This window comes from Cajanus cajan, chromosome 11 (assembly GCF_000230855.2).
Source record: "Cajanus cajan strain Asha chromosome 11, NIPB_CcT2T_4, whole genome shotgun sequence".
Classification (NCBI taxonomy): Eukaryota; Viridiplantae; Streptophyta; class Magnoliopsida; order Fabales; family Fabaceae; genus Cajanus; species Cajanus cajan.
Genome location: NC_138527.1, coordinates 42066027 through 42084980, shown reverse-complemented (window position 1 = coordinate 42084980; position 18954 = coordinate 42066027). Strand labels below are relative to the sequence as shown.

The 18954-nt window shown below is 31.4% G+C and overlaps 2 protein-coding genes across 9 annotated transcripts; one reads left to right on the top strand and one right to left on the bottom strand.

Moving 5' to 3' along the window:
- Positions 1–699: 699 nt before the first annotated feature.
- LOC109794143 (polycomb group protein VERNALIZATION 2) lies at positions 700–16857 on the bottom strand. Of its 3 annotated transcripts, XR_014430825.1 has the most exons (16): positions 16700–16857; positions 16386–16534; positions 15907–15962; positions 14446–14510; positions 14085–14155; positions 13316–13369; positions 13174–13233; positions 12353–12399; positions 12132–12253; positions 11058–11334; positions 10676–10724; positions 10021–10104; positions 9621–9700; positions 9373–9462; positions 8849–9043; positions 700–986 (listed from the first exon to the last, which is right to left on the bottom strand). XR_014430825.1 is itself a non-coding variant. In XM_083067206.1 (15 exons), exons 2-15 carry the CDS (start codon positions 16509–16511, stop codon positions 8920–8922), a joined length of 1305 nt encoding a protein of 434 aa, XP_082923332.1. In that variant the 5' UTR covers positions 16512–16534; positions 16700–16857; the 3' UTR covers positions 8715–8919. The 3 variants fall into 3 exon arrangements, 2 of the variants coding, with proteins under 2 accessions (XP_082923332.1, XP_082923333.1); XM_083067206.1 differs by lacking the exon at positions 700–986 and having other exon boundaries at positions 8715–9043; XM_083067207.1 differs by lacking the exon at positions 700–986 and having other exon boundaries at positions 8715–9043; positions 14085–14137.
- Positions 2587–6898, top strand: LOC114915608 (uncharacterized). 6 transcript variants are annotated; one of them, XM_083067211.1, is made up of 7 exons: positions 2587–2797; positions 2984–3046; positions 5193–5277; positions 5384–5958; positions 6144–6291; positions 6366–6558; positions 6653–6898. In XM_083067211.1, exons 5-7 carry the CDS (start codon positions 6169–6171, stop codon positions 6745–6747), a joined length of 411 nt encoding a protein of 136 aa, XP_082923337.1. In that variant the 5' UTR covers positions 2587–2797; positions 2984–3046; positions 5193–5277; positions 5384–5958; positions 6144–6168; the 3' UTR covers positions 6748–6898. The 6 variants fall into 6 exon arrangements, with proteins under 6 accessions (XP_082923337.1, XP_082923336.1, XP_082923335.1 ...); XM_083067210.1 differs by having other exon boundaries at positions 5193–5958; XM_083067209.1 differs by having other exon boundaries at positions 2984–4834; positions 5193–5958.
- Positions 16858–18954: the final 2097 nt, after the last annotated feature.

Genomic DNA, 18954 nt, shown 5'->3' with positions numbered 1-18954 from the left:
TTTACAAATAACACAGCTACTGACTATTCATAATCTGCCGAATTCAGACTTATGTAAAATCCCTCTTTAATTTGGGTTGACCCTTTTAATCAAAACTAACACGCTCTTTGGTATGCTAGAAAGAGGAAAGAAAGGTAAGAATAGCATACCTCAGCATTCCTCCCAAATGAAAAGAAAAGAGAGAGAAGCCTTTTCTTATTTATTTAATGACTAAAACAGCCTTAGCTTTACATATTATTTTAGTAAGGATATTTTTGCCATTTACATATATACATACCTAACTTTGTATAATTTCAATCATACCAAACAACTTACGAAATAATCACACTTTTCATCCTTTTTCAATCCTTTCTCTCTTTTCTTTTTTTCCTAAACCAAAAATACCCATGTCCTACCTGTGATGAGTTATAATCATGCATTTCCAGTGAAATGCATCTTAAGAATTCAAATTCCAATTTTGACCTATTTTAAGTGTTTTGCCTTTAAAATTCTCAATACCAAAATCACATTTTATTATTACAATTACAAAACATGGATTATCACACTTGTATTATTTATCATATTTGAATAAACACTTGGTAAAACAAATAAGTACCTTATACTGACTCATTTGAACAAGTCATGCATATTTAACTCCTTCTCATGAAAGGAATCTCATTCCCTCATTCTTATGCAAGATATGATGTACGCCCAATGACAAGTTTTATAAGCACCCTATATAAGCATTATAAAATCAAAGGATCCAATAATTCATTTCTACAACCCTTGTTATCCACTACAAATTGCAAAACGCAGACATTTAGTGGATAACAGCCCAAACAAATAGTGAAAGTCATATGGCAATTGAAAAATATGACATACATGTACAAAAAATTAAGTTGTGTGCAAATAAAATGCATAAAAATTGGCATAATATTAACTCAAATGCTCAGAGATGTATGTCACAACCACAACACCCATTGCGAATAGAGTCACAAGAGAGAATCCTGAAAATAAAATTGAAATTCAAATTAATCACCTACAAACAAATGTTTGATATGTAGAGTAACATTTGTTAATTGTATAGTAGATCAAGTCTCCTTCATCTTCGCAGAATAAACAAGCACTATCATTTGGGCTTGTAGTTATTTCTTTCGATTTATAGTAAAATGGTTCCCAAAATTTTCGTTCAATAAGTTCATTCCAATTAATAGAGATGATGTACTTGAAACATTCAACTTTTTTTTGATAGACATATATGTTCATAGGATTGTATGAGTTCACAATCAAAATGTTTATCAAATGTCTATACAGTTATTACCTCCTGATAACACTGCTAAGAATTTCATCCCAAATAATAGTTCCAATTATTGTTGCACTTTCCTTTTATCACTATACAATATATTTGTTAATCTTCCTTTACATTCTTATAATCTATTAACCATGACGATATATATATATATATATATATATATATATATATATATATATATATATATATATATATATATATATATATATATATATATATATATATTTGCATGAGCTCATTCCTATAAGGAAAGATGAAACTCTTTTCAAATTGTCCCTTTCTTGCATTTGTGACTTCCAGAAAATTTGGATCCTTTTTCATGTGTAAACTTTATCTATCTCCCCTAACTTCTTTGTTTTGTTAATCTCCATTGGCATCTACAATTTGCTTAAAAGGGTGACTCCTTAAACCATGCCTACCATTTTTTTCCATTTGAAATTTTTTTTCTTTATTTATCGTTTCAATTATGATTGTCCTCATAGTGAATAATGTTTCATTCCTTCTTTTATTTGGTATTCTAGGCCTAAGTATTGAATAATCATGATCATGATTGATTGAATTTCTTTCAGTATCGTTTGAATCTGCACAGGTTACATTTGGCTTTATGGCCTTAATCTATAGGTTATGTGTGTTCTAGATATTTAAAGTCTATTTTGACAACGTTAATTCTTTCCACCAAAATATTTGTGAAAGAAATAGAAGAGCATAAAAAAAGCTTCCACTCAAACTAGCATAACCATTAAGTCTACATAAGAAACATTTTAATAAAAATTAATTACCACTTATAAATTAATTATATGGTAGAAACACCTTCCCTAACTTTGTAAAAGTCTATGAATAGACCCAATCCCATGTATAGGAACTAAAAAGTTAAAACTTACATTATGATATTTTTTACCATATTCTTGAGCACGCAAAATAAGGATTTTATGACATTATTTATAATGAAGGCATAATTTAGTCATCTATTTACTTTTTTGTAAAAGTATAAACTTAGCATTGAATCTATATACATGGATTGCAAGCCGAACAATATAGAATGACCATAATGTTTTTTCATCATTGTTTATTTTATCATAGGAGGGAAACAAAAAATTGAAGACTAGCTTAAAAATTATAGTTTTGTGGTCACTTCATGGACTTTTAGGTTATTTCTTTTTTTGGCATTGACCCAACTAAAGACCGGCCCAATACGATGCTCCACCTAGTAGGGTTACGGCAGTGTAGACATGCGCAACATTTCCCCTATAAATAAAGGTGTTGCTTCCTTTTAAGTCATATTGTAGCAACCTACCGTTTGTGCCAAGCCTTAAACATCAAAGAAATCTATAAATTCTAAACATCGAGAATCAAGGTCAAATATCTCGTTCTAGATTTGAAAGAAATTGCTTCCTTCTAAGACCTAAGGAAACAACCTATCATTTTGTGCCAAGTCTAAAACTACAAAGGAATCCATAAGTTTTGCGCATGGCAATCAAGGTCAAATATCGTCCTCTAGATATGAAGGTATGTTCATCCCCTACCTAGAGGTTTATAATCATTTTAAATAATAGACCCATTCACCTACTTATTAAAGAATTAACTCTCCTTTGGTGTCAATTGTCACAATCTAGTTTGAAAATACACATGAATTAAATCAATTAATTCAGATATTTGGATAAAAAAAAAATTTAACAATTTCAAATTGTGCAGGTATTTAGCATATTTTTAGATCATTTGCTTCATTCTTATCTTGCTCAAATTCCAGAATTGAAGGTAAGTTTTCTCCTAAATTGCAATTTATCTTATGTAGCAGCATAAAATTACCATTTCATTTGCTTGGTAAAGAGTTCAAATCCCTATTATAGAAGTATGAATTTCAAGAATGACAAGTTTATTGATGTATGCAAGAATTTTTTTTTCCTTTTGCCTTATAAATACAATTTTTTTTTGAAATATGTTCTAGTATATTTAGTGTTGTAAAAAATTAATTCATCATCAAATTTCAAACACCTACTTTATTAATATAGCTTTGCGTTTATGTGAATGTATAGGGTATGATATTTTTCTCTAATTGTTTTATTTATCATGGTTAGAGTCAAATAGAGAATTTACCAATTACCTATTTTGCATAGTGTAAAATAATGTTTTACCCCAATGATAAAAAATAATGGAAAAACATTATGGTCATTCTAATGTAGTTCCGCTTCTAAACCATATATCCAAATTCAAAATAAAGATTATACTTTGATAAAATAAATTAATAAATAAAATATAATATAATAAAAACAGAGGAATAAACTACACATTCATCACAAATAATTTGTCATAAAATTCTTTCAATGTTTGCATAAGGTAAAAAAATTATCATCATGTAAACTTTAACCATTCAATTACAATACAAGGTGGAGACTTTTCATAAACTTAGCAAAGGCAAGATAGTTCTACAATATAATTATACTAAAAAAACCAGTGAGACTCGGGATGAACATTGTAAGCCTTAATAAAGGCTAATTTTTAAATGCTAATTATTATGAAATTGTTTCTTATACAATTCTGATGGTTATGATGGTTTTAGTAGTAGCCAATTTTATGCGCTGCTAATTCTATGACGGATATTTTCGATTGATGTTGTGAAGGCAGGACTTCCAATAACTATAACAAACATGGCCTATAGATTAAGACCAAAATGGCAAAATGTAGCCTATGCAGATTCAGAAAGTAACTCAAACAATCAAGATCAAGATTATTCAAGACTTAGGCCTAAAAAACCAACTAAAATAAGGAATGAAACATCATCTTCAACAAGAGCATTCACAATTGAAACAATAAATGAAGGAATGTTTTCAAACTCGAAAAAAGGAAAATGTGGTCCAAGGAGGACCCCTTCTAAGAAGAAGACAGGTGCCAACAAAGAAGCTAGTGGAGTTGAACAAAGTTTATGCACGGAAAGAGATCCAATTTTTCAAAAAGCCATAAATAAATCCAAGAACAGGGGATAATCTGCCTTCAAGTGAAGGACACAACCCAAACTTGAAAAGAAATACTTCTTTATCCAAAGGAACAAATTCGAGCAAAAAGAACATTTTATCATTGTTAATAAATCGTAAGAATATAGATGAAGATGAACACGTATACTATATTGATGACAAAAAGGAAAGTGCACCACTAACCGGAGTAATTACAAGCGATGGAATTCATTGCAACTGCAGCTAGAAGGAAATATCTATGTGGAGATTTGAGAAACATGCTGATGGTAAACTCAAACAACCCTATGAAAATATTTGCCTCCCAAAAAGAGACGAACATCTCGAGTACATCATGACTAGTGCTTGGAATGAAAGCACTGAACAAAAATCCCGAGAATCACTTTCTATGAATCAAAAGAAACCAACACAAACCCAAATGATGGTGTCCCGAGAATCATTTTACTATAAATCAAAAGAAACAACCACAAACCCAAATGATGGTGTTTGCTTAATTTGCGGAGATGGAGCAAACTTAATCTACTGTACAAATGACAAATGTTACTCAGCATACCATGCATCTTGTATGAATTTGCAGGTGAGTAATTTGAGTTTCATTATCTTTTCAAAAAAGAATTTGTTTTTATTACATTTGAAGTACTCTAATATCAATGTGTTTGATAGCCTACATAAATTAAGAGAATTCCCCGTGGCACTTGGAACTGTCCATACTGCCTTTGCACATATTGTGGTGTTGAATGTAAACAACAACCAATCACATGCATGCAGTGTGAAAAAATCTGTAAAATTTTTTGCTAATCTATTGAACATTTATTCTATTTTTATGTCATTTAAAGCTTTGAGTTTGTAAGAACCCCCTCACCCTTTACCCTTCCCTAATTTCAATTACATAATCCACATTGTTGCTACCATAGCACTTCGTAATGTTCTTGCAGTTCCCTGGGAATGTTTTAACAAATTCTCAAAAGAATCCAGAGAGGTTTCATCTTTGAGATTGTATTGCTGTCATAGCTGCAAGAGGTACGCATGTATTCTATCTTTGTGATTTATATGGAAAACATAAAATCAATACTATACTTGGAGGAGATTACATCTTTTGTTCACTTCTAAACTTTGCTTATTACAGATCTACGAGAAATTGGAGAGCTCAGTTGCAAAAATAACTAATATCTTTCAAAGTTACTCTTGGAGAGTCATCCGACCAATGGATATGATTACCAAGTTGCATTCAGAAAGGACCAAAGGGTTGGAAAATAATTTGAAAGTTGAAGTTGGCTTAACATTAATGAATGAATCATTCAAGACAATAACTGACAAACACATAGAATTTGATGTGGTTCATGGCATACTATTCGGTCGTCAGTAAGCACATTGATATTATATGTTGACATATTATTAGAAATTTAATTTTGCAGATCCAAAAGCATATAACATTCTTGTTTCATAAGGAAAAACATATTACCTATTTCCATCACTATCTACACTTATTTCATCGCATTTAACATTTGAACCTAGTTACTCCTACCATCTATCTTAGTTACTCCTACATCTATCTGCTTCTAATATAAGAATGAATAACAACCATTTGATCATTAGCTAGTATGTAATGTCCAGATCTAACTTAAGGAGAATCAACTTTAGTCGTTTTCGTACATTTATCCTCGAGAAAAATGACGAAATCATCAATGCAACTTCTATAAGGTATGATATCCATCCTTCTACCTATTTGTTTATCTTTTCATCTACCTTGGTGAGTTTGTGAACATTCTTTGTAACTTACCAATACCAATCTATTCCCCTCCTATGCAACCCTAACACAATATTTTTAGTGTCAATAATGACATGAGATACAATTTTGATTTTAATTGTTCATTGTGACATAATAGAATTCATGGGAGAAGTGTTGCATAAATGCCTCTTATTGCCCAAAATGAGACATTCAGGCGCCAAGGAATGTGCATGAAGTTATTGATGCAAATTGAATTAGTAAGGCGCCAAGGAATGTGCATGAAGTTATTGATGCAAATTGAATTAGTAAGTGGCATTTTGAAAACAATATACATTACACAAAGACATGCTAATAATCATCACATCATTACATCTTGCAGTTCTTGTGTGGCCTTGAAGTGCAAAACCTGATAATTCAAGCTGATCCAAATACCTTTGAGATGTGGAAGCTCAAGTTTGGCCTCAAAGAGCTAACAGAAGATATAAAGAAAAAAATAACATCCTTTAATATCTTGAGGTTACCCAATGCAGTTAAACTATACAAAGACTTGAACACACTAGCTAAAGAAGCAGGTGATCTTTTCTCCCTTCTATGCAATTATTTTATGTCACCCCTCCCACCAACTTTTTTACTTCACTCTTATGTTTGAATGTTTCTCTTCTACAGAGGCTAATAAAGACAACGAGAATCACAATGCCCACCAAACAAGAAATGATCAAGCGGAGACACCATTGATAGACTTGAATAGTGACCCACACTAATTTTTCTATAATGGAGTTATCATAATATTGATGAATCTATCCTTTATCCATTGTAACATCTGAGAGCAATTCAATACAAATATTCTCATTATTTCTCAATATTGTAAAACAAGAATAATTGCTTTTACTAGTCTTATTTTTCCTGATACAATGGCCACTGAGACCACCCTCATCTCAATCTCAATCAACTTTGATTGAATTCAATTTTAAATCCAATCTACCTATCAAGCACTTGGCTTCTAATTATCCGACATGGCCAAAACAAATCATGCATCTCCTTAATGAAAATAACTTTATGGGCTATGTTTATGGTGAAACAGCCTACCCACATGAGAAAACCGGTTATTGTTGAACATGCCATTACCAACCATGCATATCTATATCTTCATTGATGTCACCAAGAAAACCATGTCTCCCTTGCCTTACAACCAGCCGTCGTGAGGCTTCAATAGTCATGTTTGATGTTAATGAAAACGCTACAAAAGACTTTTTCAAATTGTTCTCAAAGAGGGACTAGCTTCAATCACAAAGGGCACCTGTAATGCCCATCACTATCTTCATACAATCCAATTCATGGCTGATGAGTTCACTCGCATTGGTCATCCATTGAATACATTAAATTGGTGATTGTTACCCTTAATTGGTGATTGTTGCCCTTAAGTTCCTTTCCGTATAGTTCTTTCATCCAATGCACATCATCATACCACCATTTGGGACACCGTGGTAATAGGATTATTCATTGTGCTCTTAGACAAAATAATATCTACCTTATCTATTTCACTCTAGCGCTTGTTTACAACAAAATAAGGATTGTTGAGAATCACAATGTAATAATTATAGTTTGTGCATATAAACTAATTAAGGGAACAAAATATCCCCTATTCATGTATATTAAATGAAACATGCTTATATAAACATATTCAAAGTGTCATTCAAACACAGTTTCAGCATCTTATGCCTTTGTTTCTTTCTTTTAATATCATATCCAGAGTATGACAAAGGTACTTCAACCTATGCTTGCCCTGTGATCCCATTGTCCATGGAGATCAATTTTTTTTTGCGAACTGTGTACGACTCTAGTTCGACACACCACTCGTTGCACAACTTCCAACGACCAACTCTTATTTCAAGAATCAATTCTTCGTTGCCTATCATTATCACTTCAAAGACCATTCTGACTAGCAACCCAACTATTTAGAGCACCTTGTCCCTAGATCTACATGACACTAACGTTGCAAAAGGACTTACAACACCCATCTCCCATGTGCTAAAGAGCATTGCACTAGAGTGCATTTAAGGTGCATGTCGCCACCATTTCCAACACACTACCAATAACATGGTTGCCCCACTTTGGCAAACCAGTGCCAAGAATTTCATCCACTTCTGACACCGGTTTTCATTTGTTTGTGACTTTGCAAGATAATATGTGGTTTGTGCCTTTGTGGCACTTAACAAGTTTGTTTATCAATTAAATTTAATTAAAAGAAAGCCAGTTTCATTTGCACAATTTATCAATTATGACACATAATGAAAAATAGCATAGGACCCATGGGATTATTTATTTCTCATGCCCATACAAATTCATTAAATCTATAAAGAAATTTGTATAGTATTATAAGTTTTTTATAAAAAATAATTTACTTTTAAAAAAGTGTTATTTACATAGATTTTTAATAATCTTGAATTAAAAATTCATTATTATTTCCCTAAAACATGTAATAACAAAAAATAGCATCCAAATGAATGCATGCGTCAGCAATAACAAACATCAATTAGCCATTACCTATAGTACCAATATAAAAGATATGAGTGGAAAATAATAGAAAATTATGGAGTTTATATAAAACAAGGTTATCACGTATAATTGAGACAAATGTGTTACATGTTTTTCAGCATTAAATATTTTCATTATTTTGATATTATTTTAATTGCTATAAATGATTAAAAATTATATGTTAGACAAGATATGATACAGAACTAAAATTACAGTGAGGGAATACCCTAAATTTGAATTTCAATACATTGATAATATCAATACAATGTACAGGGAAATAATAATTCAAAAAATCATGATAAATTATGCAAATACTAAAATCGGAACCTGCAGTCCAGCAAAATAAAGAGCGGGAAAGGCTGTATATTCTTCTTATTGATTCAGCTTCCATCTGGTCTTCAATTTTTGCCAGTATCCAATCCGTCATTTCTGTAACTATCTACTATCATGCTACAGTTATTCATTGTGCATGCATCAAGAAGACCATGATTCCAAAGTTTGATCATGAATAACCTCCAACACCTGCATAAAAGGACATTTAATTTTCTAAAAACAGAATTTCAATAAATACATAAGATGGAGTATAAAGAAAGACATAATTAAAGGAGAACTTAATAAACTAATGTACTATGAGTGGGTGATCAGATCTCAGAAAAAGATTACACAAAGAAAAATAAGACATGTCTTGTCATACAATTAATTGATGAATTCAGTCTATAACTAGTCACATTAATGTTATCAAGTACAGTGGATTGAAGGTAATTCTTAGATCATTCAGCGTGATTCCTTTTAGTAGGAAAACTACATAAAATTAGAGAAATATAAATGGCAGATATGAGTAAAAGGGCTACCAAAATAAAGCTGGACATGAAATCAGGTCTTTTCCATGAAGCTTGGAAAATGCCTCGCAGGCCCACGGAACATGACCATCTGCCAGCACCCTGCAAAAATATTGAAAATGTTTAACCAACAACAATAATTCACATGAAACAGAACGTTGATCTTATATATCATGCAAAACCTAATAAGCATACTAGGGTTACTAATGTGGGCAAAAAAAAAGTAAAGAAAGATTAATGTGGCTGCCAGCAATAGACACCTTTGCTTCCTCATAAAAGAGTTCCAGAGATGCATGAGTTGTTTTTCATCTTTGGAAACATCCACAAAATCATCAAGCATCTGCAACATTACAGTTCAACATTAAATTATCATGATTAACATTAGTTTGTTGCACTGCAAATATCCAATTGTAAACAGCACAAGAGCTTGAGGAGCAACTAGAATAAGGAAGGACTTTTATTGTAATTTTTTAAGACGAGAAAAAAGCATAAAGTCAGTAAAATTTGACTTGGCAATCAAGTGCAATGGTAAATTTAATCAGGATTCCTGCTCTTTACAAAATCTGCCCAGAAGTAACAAATCCAAATGCATCATTTTGACATAGACAAGAAGAAAAAGTGAAAAAGAAAAACAAAATTTGAAAGGCTATTCAAGCTTACCCTTCTATCTTCAAGATCAGCAATGTCGTCATCAACTTCATCTTCACTATCACGGTCTGATAACACTTGTTCTAGTGCCATAGGCTACAATTATCACACGAAAAAGTAAGATGGTGCTTAGGAACAAATCAAATATTGATAAAGCATTAAAAGAACAAGTCCACTATCAGAAGTAACATCAATGTTATTATAAAATAATGTTACATTTAATTAACTAGATGAAAATTACAAATACAAGAGAAATAAAATACATCAAAAGATAATCATTGTCCATCAAACTAAAAACATCACGTTCATAGATATGCCTATTTTAAAAAAAAAAATCAGATGAAGAGTCGAAAGAAATTCTATTATAAAACAAAGTATTCAATATGTATTTGTATTAAAAAAAAAAAGTAATTACAGAGAATGAGCCAAGGCTCCCAAGCCAAAGAAGTAACTCAGGTCCAAAAATTCACAAGACGCAAGTCTGATACCCTCTCTCCTGTGTATATAACTACCTCAAGCAGAATACATAAAAATCAAAGGTTTCTACAAGTAACACATTACAACAGCCAGTGATTCACAAGTAGCAATTAACTTATATTTCATACACAAGCAGAATATGAAGCACAAATGGAAATTAAAAATTCAGAGATCTGAGATAACTACTCGCCTGGACTCTGTGTGAGTGAAAGAACTGTCTCTTCTGAAGAAGCATTCGGCTGGAGAAACAATATTGAAAATTAAAAAACTGAATCAAAAATCCACAAGAGGTATTTGGCATATTATTTTATATCATTCGATTAGAATGTTCCTAGAATTTTAATAAATAAAACTTAATGTTTCAAAAAAGACCTCACTCCTACCAGAAACTATACTTATTACACCTCACATGACATATAAAATACATATATTATAACAACAGCTACTAAAAAAACTGCAGAAATAAATAAAATAATAAAGAACTGAAAAATAGTTAAGTCTTCAAAAAAAATGGAAGTTTATATTTTCAAAAAACATAGATACAAAAAAACAAAAAGATTCCGTGAACATACTTTCTTGAGTCTGATCGATCCATACTTAGCTTCCTTGTTTTAGCAGGCAGAGCAGGATCACTTTTACAAACTGATTTACTACATTCAGGGTCCACAGAAGATTGGGGCATGGCAATTGAAACACCTGGAATGTTGAAACTGGATTCAACATGATCCAGGTCATCCATTGTTCCAGGATGATCAGTACCAAACTTTCCACCATCATTTCTTCCATTAGGCAAAATCTTCTCATTACGAGATGTTCTAGAAACATTCTCCCCTTTGCAGGACAGGATATCTACAAATAACTTTAGAATTTCAGTCCCTCCAAATGAATATGTGAACCAAAGAATTATATAGACATTACTCGTAATTAACAAAATGGGAAAAAGTAGGTATTTACCCCTCCCTCCCCCTATATACTACACTAAAAAAATTCCATCAATTTGCACCCTTTTATTTTGAAATTCCATCCATTTGCACACATTGTGCGCCTAAATTGAAAAATTATATGAAGGCATCAAACTAGTCATCCATCCCAAGGGATTTTTGTGTGTCAGTGTCAGATAAATGAGAGCATATCAAAAGAACAGAAACAAAAAAAAAGGATCTGGAGTCATCCAAACAGCAACAGAAGAAAAAAGGAGAAATACACTTTACCTACCTAAATTTTTTGTTCAAATTAATTTTATTAAATCAGAAAATTAAAGTTTGTCCCCGTCATGTATCAGAATTACAAATTAACTTTTGAACCATTGAAGATTCAAGAATATTGTAGCTGTTAATTTTGATGAAACTGATAAAATGTTCATTTGCCTCTCCCACAATTATTTTCTTTCCTAAAAATCCACCAACAGTGTAAGCATGCATAGTTTTCCTTGTTCTATAGTTCAGGGCCAAAACTTATTGCATCTCCAACTTTTCTTTTTTCCAATTTATCTAGAGGGAAAAAAATCTCTAATACTAGCATGTTTTAAAGACAAATCTCAAATCATTTTGGTGAATTATGTGTGCTTGAGGCAAAATAAATCATTAAATGTCTCTAAATATGGCTTCTAGTTAAAGTCTAGGCAGGAATCAAAATAAAATTCATACCATCATCTTTTTGTAGAAATCCATTCTGTGTGCCATCTGGTGAGTCCAGCTCCAGGAATTTTACATTGATGTGCTTTTCATTTTGAACAGAGTCCATTCTTTGACGTTTTCGAGGCCTTGAACTGTACAATTTATTGTTATTGAATAATTTAAAGTTGGTAATCATGCTCAAAATTTTATGAATTAGTTAGTGACTGCTTTAAATAAATATAAAAACCAACCAGAAGGAGAAGGTTTGTGATTGTGCAATTACTCCATCAACAACATCCTGCACGCAGATAGATAGGTTTTAACAAAATAAATAATATAATTAAAAAATCATACATTTGAAATGAAGAAGGGAATTCAATCAATTTCTTTTAAAAAAGGAATTTTCTTCACTCAATCTTATTGAAATGACACACACAAGACAAATATTCTGTTGAATATTTCCAGGCATGTCAGATAAATGCTAGCCTACTAGGTCATTTAAAACACCATACGCTTTGTTCAGCCCTTGACCAATGCCTATAGGAATACATTGGGCAACTGGCACATTTTTCTGCAGGGGAAAAGTTAATTAGACAAACATGATCTACATCTGATCCAGGCATGTAAGATGCAGATCCTATATTAAAGTCAGATTAATTAGTTATTGTACTATGGCAGTAAGAAACATAGCACATATATGTTACTCAAATACATGACCCATTTTACACCCACCATTAATACTAAAGATGAAAACCAAGATAACCTCAACAACTGCAATCATGTTCAGCAATCCAACAGCATTTTTCTTAGATATCACCATAGAGACCAGATTCAATACAATAAGCATTCTATGAATCCGTCAGAAAGTGAAGACCTCGGTCAGGTCTATTCTATTTGAGAAAAACAAAAGTGTATCATTATGGTAGATCTGAACAAGATCTTTTATTTTTTGTTAATATTACCAAATGAAATGCTTTCTGTGATTTCAAAAACAGAATCTTTAGTAAACAATTTTCAATCTCTAAGTGAAATAAACCATTTACTATAAATCCAAATTAATGTAGGTACTGACCTCTGATCTCAATATATCAACTTTTACAGAGACATTAACTGCTTGGTAATCATCAGTAACCTACAAAATATAACAAGTATAAATTACAAGCCATTTAGAAGGATCAATATGTTAAAGCTTTATTTCAATTACAACTACTGACCCAGAACTCAAAGTTGAAAAGATCATGAGATGAACAGAGATGAAATCGCAAACCCTGCACAAATCAACTGAGATTGATAAAATTGCCAAACAGAATACTATTTTAAGCAATTATTAAGTAGATGGGATATGACATATTACCAATGATTAAGTAAAAGTTTTCAACAGAAAGTACATGTTATTTTATCGTAAAAACTTGAACATCCAAAAAAGAGTGTGGAAAACAATGCACCATTAATTTGTCCTGTTAGATTCTATCTCAAATTGGGGAAATATTTTCTAACAAAAGAAGAGGACATTCAGACTTGCAAAAAATATTAAACCTCCCAAGTCTATTCATTCAATATTTACATATTAAAATTTTAGCACCAAAAAAGAATATTACATAAACCACTAAAAGAAGATAATACTTGAGGTTTGAAAGTTTGAATAAAAATCTGGTGTGTCTATGTACACCTCCAGATCTGAATATTATGTATATATGAGAGAGAAAATACAAAAGAAAGGTGAGAGGGATGACCACATCTCCCTTGGTACAGCAGCCTTGTACAGAGGCAAAAAATATGTAAAATACAAAATATATATATATATCTAACAACATATAATCTAACAATAATAATAAGATTAAATAAACTTGATATATTTTTCACGACAAATCATTTTTGAGATTTGCACTAAACTTCTAAATCCGAGAAAAATGACAACAATCCTCCTAATTATTAAATTATGAATGAAACGAGCACAATAAAAGTACAATTCACAATACATACCTTAAAGCTGCCACACTGCATCAAGCAAAACGGACAAGAAAATTCTTCGGTCACTGCATTTGAAAATAGATCTGAAATTTATCAGTGTTGTCAAAATCCTTAGCTTAAATTTTAAAAAAAAATGTTCTAAAAAGGAGTGACAAAAACAGACCACATAAAAAATGAAGAAATGTCAGCTGAAGATAGCAGCATCGTCAAAATCTTACTAGTCCAAATAGTAAGTTGATGCAATTCGGCACTCAAAAACTTTCACCCAAAAACAAATGATAAAATGCTGACAACTAGCTTTATAGCTCATAAAAACAATAGTATGGAACAGCAAGATGCAATGTTCAACCTAGTTATAGATAATATGCTGTACCTTCAGTCTTTCGAAGCATGTTATAACGGTCCCTATAATTGAAAATCACAATTCCTGCTCTCAGCCTATAAAACAGAAAGCACCCCAATCATTTTCCATTACCACTCAATGCAGCAAAAAAATAATAAAACCATCAATAAACTAAGGCATAAAGCATATTTATATTAACTTCTTATTACATTACTTGTTATTCAGTAAAATTTGTACTACTAACTAGTTGGTACATGTAAACTTTGAAAAAGATACATGTTTAGATTGCTAAAACTAAACTAGAAATCAATCCACCAGCCATAAACAATGAACAACACAGGCTGTGCATTTTAAAATTTTGATCCAATCAAAGGCAAAAAAACAACGGCCGCAAGGAACCAGCACCTCTTGCTAGTTATGGTGCTGACCTTTCAAACGTTGCATGCTTATAATGCATATTAAGAAATAACAAATGTAAAAATTCCCAAAGAAAAACATCAAGCTTGCTAATTGTTATAACAATTCGGACAAAATAGTCAGAATGTTGGGAAAAAAATTACTAGTGTCTCCTTTTGGACTTGAGACAATATGCAGAAAGCAGCTTTGAATTTTCTAAATTGGTCATTTAATCTTTCATTGTTACCATGGATGTAATGCTAAACTAGTTATGAGCTTGTTTGACTAAACTTCTCTCTAAACACTTTTAGGAGAGGAAAATAGAAAGAAAAAATGAAATAAGTTTCTCCATAAGTTAAAATTAACTTAAGCACTCGCTTATTTGTAAAAGCTATCTTCAATTAGCTTCTCCAAAATCTTACTTAAAACTTATGAATAAGCTAGTTTTAGCTTATTGAGAAGCTTATTTCAATAATTCTTCCTATTTTTTCCTCTTATAAGTGTTTTTAAAGAAGTTTATCCAAACAAATCCTAAATTATATAGAAATAGAAATATATTATAATGCAAAATAGTCGAATATCTTTTTTTTTCCCCTTCCTGATCTTCAAGAATTTCTTCAATGAGGCATATATTTTACAGTGCCTATCACCTCAAGACTTAAATACATGTCTCCTTAAGGAATTAATAAAGACAAATATCTAAAGGCGGTCAGTCTTTTTTTGGGTATTCTAAGAAGGTGAGTCTTTATCTGATACGTAAATGGACTGGTTACTCTTTTGAACTGAAGAATTATATTTTTACTTCTTTTCCTTTGTTGTCTTTGTTTCTTTTGCGGAAAGAATCCAGGTCCTCAAAATTTAATTTTTTTATTATCAACAAATTATCCTTTTACCAAAAAGGAAAGACATAGATGTGGTGAATAAACTAATCCATGAATAATTAATATCCAACAGCAGAACTACTTAAAGTACCTTGAGCAAACAAATTAGCAACATGGAAACGGTACATAGAGTAGAGTAGTTTAACCAATGGAGTCATGAAACTAAAACTTAATGAAATGATACCTATATACAGTAATTGGAAGGAATATTTACCTCTTTTTACGCCTTGCCCTAATTTTATAACGCAAACTTCGCCTAAGAAAAGAAGGCTGCAAAATAAATCAATTATAAAGCATAATCAAGCAACCTTCAGATAATTTTCTGAAAACAAATGGAGGCATCTACATTAATTTTAAGAACAACTTTCAGATGTGGAGTAGGTGTGTCCAACAACAAATATAAGACCATTTTACATGTACATCCGTATCTCCCCTGGATAATTAATTGGATTCTTAGCAATCTCAGCTCACATCAATTGTTATAACAGTTAATCAGAGCCTGTAAATTGCAGTTTTCAACATGCAAAAATATAAAAGAAAATAAATACAGACACGCACGAGATAGTAAACCGTTTTGGCCTTAATTGGAACATTCTAATTCTAATTATACAAATAGGAGAGTGAACTAAAGATTTGACAAGTCACGACAGCACAAGTTCAATACATCAAGAAAAAATGCATTTACTATCTTACATTTTGAAGAGCACGGCGGTAGAGAATATTGTACAGTTCAACAGGCTTGCAATAAATCAAAAGGCTCTCGTCGGCGCCAATTTCTTCTTCACCGGAATGGTGCACCGGAGAATTTTGCCGGCACATGTCCGTCCTTAGCAAATTTTAACCTGCACAACACGAGACCCACCATACACAGATACGGTTGCAATCTCAAACGCTTAGATCAAACGAACCCATACACTAAAGCTTATAACAAAGGTTATTGAAGCTATAGTTTGAAAGTGAAATGAAGAGAGAGAGAGAGAGAGAGAGAGAGAGAGAGAGGAGATTACCAGAGTGAGAAGCGGAGACGGAACGCGGAGGAGAAGCCCGTCAGCAGCGGCGGCAAAGACAACGACGAGATCTAGCTAATGAGAAGGGAAGTGCCTATCACTGTATGTGAGAATAGGTCTAGGCTTCTCCCAAAAAAATAAATGGCCCATCCAAAAACCTAGCCCAACTTCTTTTTATACGCTACTTTCCCATGCAAAAATCATCAATGAAACGGTCCAATTGAGCCCAAAACGACATATTTGTAGCTATGTCTAGGGATGAGAAGGGTTTTCTTTTTTAGTTTCACCTCATCATTATTTTGTGGCTATGCTATGATTATGTAATCGTCATAAAGTTTACTAAAAAATACAAGACTGATGATGTCAATTGTGATTAATGTATGTGCAGCGTGCTATGGATCTATTATTGTGTAAGCAGGACGGGGATCGATAAAGGCGATAATAATATTACTTTTACATTAAATTTTAGATTATTCTTACTTAAATGTGGATATAAGATGTACAACCAAAAACATGCACATAAACTAATAGGGCAGCAATCTAATTGAGTCCAATTTGTAGTTATGTCACTGAGATAAAAATATTTTGATAGGGTTCATCTCATTCATATTTTGTGGCAATGCTATGATTATGTAACCATTGCAAAATTTATGCAAAAAATAAATAAGACTAATGATGTTAGTTGTGATCAATACATGTATGGCATATTTTGGATCTGTTGTTGTGTATGTTGGACGAGGATCAATAGAAATGATAATAAGTAATTTAAACATTTGATTTAATAACATTGTTTTTATTTAAATAAGGATTGTAGATGTGGAATTATACATGCACATAAACTAATAATAAAATTGTTTAATTAAGCCTAAACGAAAAATTTGTAGTTGTGTCAACGGGATAAGAATAAATCTTTAAGGTTCACCACATCCATGTTTTGTGGTCATACTATGATTAGGTAATTAATGCTAAATTTACGCAAAAATAAATAAATAAGACTAATGATGTTAGTTATGATCAATGCATGTATAACATGTTTTTGAATCCGTTCTTTTGTTTGCTATACATGGAACAATACAAGTGATAATAAGTTTTTTTACATTAAGACATTATTATTACTTAAACAATGATCTTAAATGTGCAACCAAATATGCATATAAATCATTAATGGAACAGTCTAATTAACCCAAAAATGACAAATTTGTAAGAATAAGAATATTTTTTAAGGTTCATCTCATCCATATTATGTATGATTATGTAATCAATGTAAAATTTACACACACAAAAAAAAAAAAAAACAAGCCTAATGATGTCAATTGTAATCAATGCATGACATGCTTTGGATTTGTTCATGTATGTTAGACAGGGATCAATAAGAGGGACAAATAAGTTGCTTTTACATTAAATTTGACATTATTCTTACTTAAGTATGGACCTTGGATGTGCAACTAAACATGCACATAAACCAACAATGAAAAATAAATGCAAATCATGTCATGAAATGTAGTGCATCATTAATTCACTTGAGCAAGTTCTTAACCATTTAAAAATTAGGGGTGACAAAATAGGTTAAGATATCTAAAGTAGAACGAGGTAGGTTGACGTATCAAAGAAATTAGTCAAGACAGGGTGAGTCAGCTTATAAAAGGAAATGGATTAAAAAATATAACTCATTCTACTTAGTAGTGGGTTGGCCAATTAATTCACTTTTAATGAGTTGATGAGTTAAAATTTGTGGGTTGACAAATTAGTTTATCTTTAACTGATCTTTAAAAAAAACTCAATTAAAATATTTTAAGATACATTTATCACTTTAACCTATAATTTTTATTGTTATTTGTTGAATTGATTATAGGGATGATATTTTTTCATACAAAGGATTAAAGACATTGTACATTAAATTGTACTTGTAAAAGTCACGTGATTAAAATAAAACATTTATATTTTATATAAAATGAGAACAATTACCTATAAAGAAAATTTAAGGTATATACTAAAAATATTGATCTAATATAAATCATATGTCAATTTATTTTTTAAGAGCGTAAAAATGTGAGTTAGCAAATTGGTGAGTTTAGTTACCTAAGTCAGCCTTAGGATTTTTTTTTCTTTCTATGTCTCTTTTCTCTTCGTCAACTCCCTTTGTTTCTTAACATTACTGTTTTTCTAAATATTGTTGTGTTGCACCAACATGTTGTATTATTATTTATATTCTATATTATTAAAGTACATATTTTATTTTGGTGTACACAAATTTT

Excerpts from the sequence above, each read along its gene's own strand:
- LOC114915608 (XM_083067212.1), top strand. The coding sequence starts at position 6,169 with ATGCCTCTTATTGCCCAAAATGAGACATTCAGGCGCCAAGGAATGTGC. Across the intron at positions 6,292-6,365 it reads TATTGATGCAAATTGAATTA|TTCTTGTGTGGCCTTGAAGT; the intron begins GTAAGTGGCATT and ends TACATCTTGCAG. Across the intron at positions 6,559-6,652 it reads CACACTAGCTAAAGAAGCAG|AGGCTAATAAAGACAACGAG; the intron begins GTGATCTTTTCT and ends TCTCTTCTACAG.
- LOC109794143 (XM_083067206.1), bottom strand. The coding sequence starts at position 16,511 with ATGTGCCGGCAAAATTCTCCGGTGCACCATTCCGGTGAAGAAGAAATT. Across the intron at positions 14,511-15,906 it reads AGGGCAAGGCGTAAAAAGAG|GCTGAGAGCAGGAATTGTGA; the intron begins GTAAATATTCCT and ends TCTGTTTTATAG. Across the intron at positions 14,156-14,445 it reads CATGCTTCGAAAGACTGAAG|ATCTATTTTCAAATGCAGTG; the intron begins GTACAGCATATT and ends GATAAATTTCAG.